The sequence below is a fragment of the Nanorana parkeri genome, unplaced genomic scaffold (genome assembly GCF_000935625.1).
Source record: "Nanorana parkeri isolate BGI_ZX_2015 unplaced genomic scaffold, ASM93562v1 scaffold866, whole genome shotgun sequence".
Classification (NCBI taxonomy): domain Eukaryota; kingdom Metazoa; phylum Chordata; class Amphibia; order Anura; family Dicroglossidae; genus Nanorana; species Nanorana parkeri.
Window position 1 is genome coordinate 437153 of NW_017307134.1, and position 6000 is coordinate 443152.

Consider the following 6000-nt stretch of genomic DNA (forward strand, 5'->3'; position numbering starts at 1 on the left):
CGTGAGTGACAGTCACAGCTCTCTGCAGGGATAGATCGAGAAGTGAGCTCACTTCCCGATCTACTGAGCCAAGCTGTGACAGTTTCATTGACACAGGTCGGCTCAGATTATGAGGCTGAGTTAAAATCACTCGCCTCATAATTCTCCTTTAACTTATTTTTTTAAATAAATAAAACAGCTTGCAATATTAAATGAACATTTGCATCCAAAATTAAAACACTAAGGGGTCGATTTATAAAAACTGAAGCAGACAGATTCTGGAGCAGTTGCTCATAGTAACCAATCTGCTTCTATATTCAGTTTGTAAAGTTAAGCTTTGAAAATGAGAGAATCTGATTGGTTGCCATGGACAACAACTGCTCCAGTTTCTAATCGGCTTCAGTTTTGATAAATTTCCCTCTGTGTATGTTCGTTCTGTGCAAAGTAAGGCAAAAAGGAACTTTATTACATATGTTTTCTTTCCAAGTCAAATGGAAACTTTAACTGAGCGTTGTACAGAGGCTGCCAGATCCCTCAGTGTCCCTAGATTGAGCATTTTCTGATCACGGACCGAAGAAGCAAGCAGATTAGTAAAGTCAGGATCAAAACTCCCGATCTGAAATGTGTTCCAGATCAGCGACTGGAAGTAATTAAGCCACAGAATCAGCTAGAGAATTAGCATTTTCAGGAAAAGAGGCCATCCGTGGCAGCTTTCATACTTCCTCTGTACATGTTAAAAGGAGAAGTGGAGAGGCAAGTGTCTTTCAAGAAAAAGTGAAACGTTTGGCAAAAGCACTCCTCAATTCATAACTAGCTTTAAGGCAAGGTGCACATGGAAGGGCATAGAACAAACACAGACACTTCCCAGCACACTCATCAGCCAGCCTGCAAAAAAAGTACAATGGGGGGAATTTATCAAAATTGGAGCAAACAGAAACTGGAGCAGTTGCCCATGGCAAACTATTCAGTTTGCTCAGTTGGGATTTGAAAATGAGAGATAGATTGGTTGCAATGCAAATCTGCTCCAGTTTTGATAAACTCCCCCCCTACTGTCTCACTATAAGGTTAAAAACAGAGGTTTTAGTTGCACAACTTTTGGAAAATATGTGAAAGCAGCACTGCCTTGTCAAGGCCCCTCTGTATAGTGCGGTCCTAACTCTAATCTATGTAGCATTTTCATAGCAAAGGATGAATTGGGTGCAGGTTTGCCAGGAGGTGGCCCAACCTGCTTAAAAGGCACAGGGACACACCAGGAACTCAGCACATCACAATGACAGCTGAGGCCCACAGTGTGTCCCCAACACCAAATCCAACAAGTGAAACAATTGACAAACACACTCTTCAATTCATAACTAGCTTTAAGGCAAGGGTGCACATGGAAGGGCTTTACACAGGACAAATACAAACAACCACACTATACAGAGGGGCCTTGATGAAGCAGTGCAACTTCCACATATTTTCCAAAAGTTGTGCAACTAAAACCTCTGTTTGTAACCTTAGTGGTTGGACAGTGTATTTCTTTTGAGGGCTGGCTGGTGAGTGTGCTGGGAAATGTCTGTCTGTTTCTGTACTTCAAGAAAAAGGACACAATCATAAGATGTACAACAACATAACCGATATTAAGAAGTGCTCACCAATTGTTCGACAAACGTTAATGTACAATTCTGAATCAGGATCCCAATCATTCACCAAATATCCTCCAGAGGTCCTGATCAACGGGTTCAAATCATGCTTCTTATAATCAACATCAAAAACGTAACATGGAACCTAAACAGAAGCATATTTGTTACATGTATATTTAAGCTTTTCAACCATTTTAGATTTCAGGCCTTGCACATTATACACATAGTGAAGCAGCAATGTGTACCGCAAGCTTTTTTTTTAATAAAACATCTGCAAAGCATTCAGCCAGTTTGGAGCAGCTTTTGTTGAAGCCTTTAACCACTTGCCGTCCGGAGCAATTTCTTCATATTAACGCACGATAAAATACAAATTTTTGGCTTAAAACAGCTTAAAACCCCAACAATTATATATTTTCGGAAAGCAGAGGCCCTGTAGAATAAAAAGATGCTAGTTGCAATTTATTATGTCGCACGGTATTTGTGCAAATGTTTATCAAACCCGTATTTTTAGGATTAAATACACTAAAATGAAATTCAGTGCACAGAAACGCTATACAATACCCAATTTTTTGGTAAAATATAAAAGACGGGGTCACGTCTGGTAAATAGATACCAAACATGTCAAGCCTTAAAATTGCATGTGCCCGTGAAACTGCTAAAAACTACAACACCCAAAATTTCCAATAAGCGATGCTTAAAAGCTTTTACTATTCATCAGTTTAGTGTTAGCAGTGATTGATTGCCCTAGAATTATTGCTCTCACGCCGAGGTTTGCGGCGATATGCAACATGTGTGGTGCAATTTTTGTTTTTGCATGCAAGTGCCTCCAACGCATGTTTGTGCGTGCACGTGGGGGATTTAAATCTTTTTTTTTATGTTACGTTCATTTTTACATTTTTTTTCTTTTACACTCAACTTTATTGCGATTACATAGGGGGCCAACAATCCCCTTACGTAATAGCAAATAGGATAAACAGGTCCTCTTTATGGAGACATCAGGAGTCTTTCAGACCCTTAAATATCACCTAGGGACCTCAAAGAAGCTGATGAAGCTGAGATCTACTTCACCAGCTTCTTCTCCTGGCTCTAAGAGCCGGAGAATGTAAACAGTGACACATCACTTCAGGGTCCAGTAAATCGGAGGAAAGATAAGCTGCTAGAAGCCTTATGATGTCCCTCTGATCTGTCGGGGGAGATCCGCCGTGCCAGTCCCGAGGGGATGGGGGACAGCGGAGCCCGGGGAAGCCGGCGGCGGGGGGGGGGAAACAGTGCAGCACCGTACAGACGCCGAATCGTTTGTACAGAAACAGCAATCGCCAGCAGCAGCAGCCGTGTTCTTGGTATAACCACTTCTAGCGGAGGACGTGTATTTACGTGAACCTGCTAGAAGTGGTTAAATCGCTCTTCAGCTCCAGTTGGGGAGGTTTAACATAGAATTTAATGGGAGTGTTAGCCTGCTAGCAACTGGTTTAAAGTAACAGCTTCGGCAGGCTTTCAACAAGTATTGCTGAATCTTACGAAACCTTGAAGCCTGTTTAAACCACTTTCCATCCAGCCGTTGTAATGTAACAGGCAGACGACACACCTCCCAGGGCAGGATGTTGTTTTTAAAGTATATTTCCACTTTTAGGGACACAGTCACCTTTACTGGCTTCTGCTTTTGGTAGGATAAGTTCACTGTAAAAAAAACTGTGATCTAGACTAAAGTAGGGTACACCTGGTACAAATTTCACACTTCCATCTGGCATCCCTCGATCGCCTGATGAAAAGGAGCAAGTTGGAAAATTCTTGGCCAAATAGAGAGGGCAGTCAATAAGAAGTCATGAAAAAAATCGGCATGTGTACATCCGAGTGCAGGCTGGCCGTACACTGATCATTTTTTCTCATGCGGCCCACAAGAGATGCTCGATCCCCATTCATGCTACACAGCAACCCCCCACTCCTCTGGGCTATTGTATTCTGCTAGTGGCAGGTGTGCCACTGTCAGCATACCCAAACAATGAGTTCAACTGATTGGCTGCAGTCACTGTTCAGCAAATAATTTTCAGACCTGCTCCGCTTTTGTTGACCAGAAGGGTGCCAACTGGGCCACACACTGTTTGAATTTGGCCCGCGTTAGCAGTACTCAGCTGAAATTTGAACAGTGTATGTCTAGTGCATGGAGCTCCAGAGGCTCCATAAGTGCAACTTAAACATTTTGCAAAGTTACAATGAATGTTTATTTTAACTGGCAGTGATCATTCAAACAGTAGTCATGTTTGAGTGGCTCTTTTGCATAGGATTTGTATACAACATAAAGGGTTCTTTTTTTTTTTCGCATCAAGGACTCCAAGCATTAGCAGAAAAGGGGAGTAACTTTCCCCAAATACACAACTGTCTATGTAGGAATGGTAAGAGCAGTTTCATTACATTTCTCATCATTGTAGACATTGTTCCTTGCATACACACAGAAAAGGATAATGTTGGTTTAATCATAAACCTGCACTTTACCTCTTCGATAGGCTTAAATTTGTTCTTCTTGCAAGCAGTGAATGTTCTCCATTCAAAGTAATTTACACATTCATCAAATTTCACAAATTCAGGAGTTCCCTGAAGACATAAAACAGAAACAATATTAGGTAAACACTGCACCTTTACAATTTGAATACCACCCCATATATACCCAGTCTTGTCAGAACAGACCACAGAAAATATCTGTAAAAAACAAGTCAAGGCAACTGGACTCGCATGAGGTTCATTAAACAATGCTTGTGGTTTTGCTGAAATAGGAGTCTGACTGGAAAGGCCTGCGTGGGTTATGGTAGGGAGTGCTTGGACTAATTATGGTCGATTTGGGCTGGACCTGACTGTGCTGATCTGGGTGGACTGGGGCTGGACCTGACTGTGCTGATCTGGGTGGACTTGGGCTGGACCTGACTGTGCTTATCTGGGTGGACTTGGGCTGGACATGACTGTGCCGATCTGGGTGGACTTGGGCTGGACATGACTGTGCCGATTTGGGCTGGACATGACCGTGCCGATTTGGGTGGACTTGGGCTGGACATGACCGTGCCGATTTGGGTGGACTTGGGCTGGACATGACTGTGCCGATTTGGGTGGACTTGGGCTGGACATGACAGTGCTGATTTGGGCTGGACATGACAGTGCTGATTTGGGTGGAATTTGGCTGGAAATGGCTGTGTTGATTTGGTGTAAACACTGCACCTTTACAATTTGAATACCACCCTATATCCCCAGTTTTGTCAAAAAAGAACACAGAAAAGCTCTGCTAAATAATGAGGCTCATCAAACAATGTTTGTGGTTTTGCTGAAATATGAATCTGACTGGAAAGCCATGTGTGAGTTATGGTAGGGAGTGCTTGGACTAATCATAGTGGAATTTGGATGGATCTGGTTGTGCTGATTTGGGTGAAATTTGGATGGACATTACTGTGCTAATGTTAGTAGAATTTAGCTGTACATGACTGTGCCGATTTTGGAGTAATTTGGCTGGTTGTGACTGTGATTATTTGGGTGGATTTTGGAAAAAAACATGGTTCTGCCAATTTGCATGAAATCCAGCTAGGTTCTCTTTTTCTTACTGGCCAAGATATGGTTCAGCTTACCTGAGTGCAAAGATGTAACAGAAAGTGATGCAATATATGAACTAAACTGTAAGCTTCAAGAAAAAATGGAGGGCCTGTTCATAGTGGAAGGGCTAGTGTGTTGAGAAAACTCCAGCACTGTACCGCACACTGCCAGTGCCGTCACCGTTTAGATTTGTTTCCTTTATTTGGCATGTATAAAGAGTACACTCCATTTAGGTTCTCGCACAGCAGCAGGATTGTGTGCTGCTCTACGGCATGGTCTATTGCACTGCAAAAAAAATGTAGCATGTCTGCATTTTTTTTTTGCAGTGCACTGCAGATCACACCAGCATTGTAGTGTGAACGGTGAACATAAAAAACAACGGTTTTCCATGTGCCCCAGTGGTGACCAGCGTTGTTCAGTTGCTGAAAAACACCTGTCACCTCATCTACTGTAGACGGGCCCCTATATTTCTTTAAACAACAAAAGTCACTATTATGGCAACTGAAGTTAAAACATATCAGCTATAGAGCTGCAACAACGATTCGATTTAGTCGATTAAAATCGACGATCGAAAACGTTACCAATGTTTTCGATCGCCGATTATTCTGCTATTACCTTGCCTGTTCGCGGCTCCACACTCAAGCCCCGCATGCAGCGCACATGGAGCCTGGGACCCAACACCGTGCACCCCAGCCCACCATCATACCCAACCTCTGCACCCCATTCCACCATCATACCCATCCTCTGCACCCCAATGCACCATTATACCCATCCCTGCACCCCAATCCACCATTGTACCCATCCTCTCCATCCTCTGCACCCCATTCCA

General features: G+C 43.0%; 1 protein-coding gene across 1 annotated transcript in view; it reads right to left on the reverse strand.

Moving 5' to 3' along the window:
- Window positions 1-6000, reverse strand: part of IGF2R (insulin like growth factor 2 receptor) — a 120202-nt gene that overhangs the window by 73921 nt on the left and 40281 nt on the right. Inside the window, exons 4-5 of the mRNA XM_018565607.1 lie at window positions 4092-4190; window positions 1614-1746 (exon numbers count right to left, since the gene is read on the reverse strand). Of these exons, the coding sequence (XP_018421109.1) occupies window positions 1614-1746; window positions 4092-4190 (232 nt within the window). The remainder of the gene's footprint in view (window positions 1-1613; window positions 1747-4091; window positions 4191-6000) is intronic.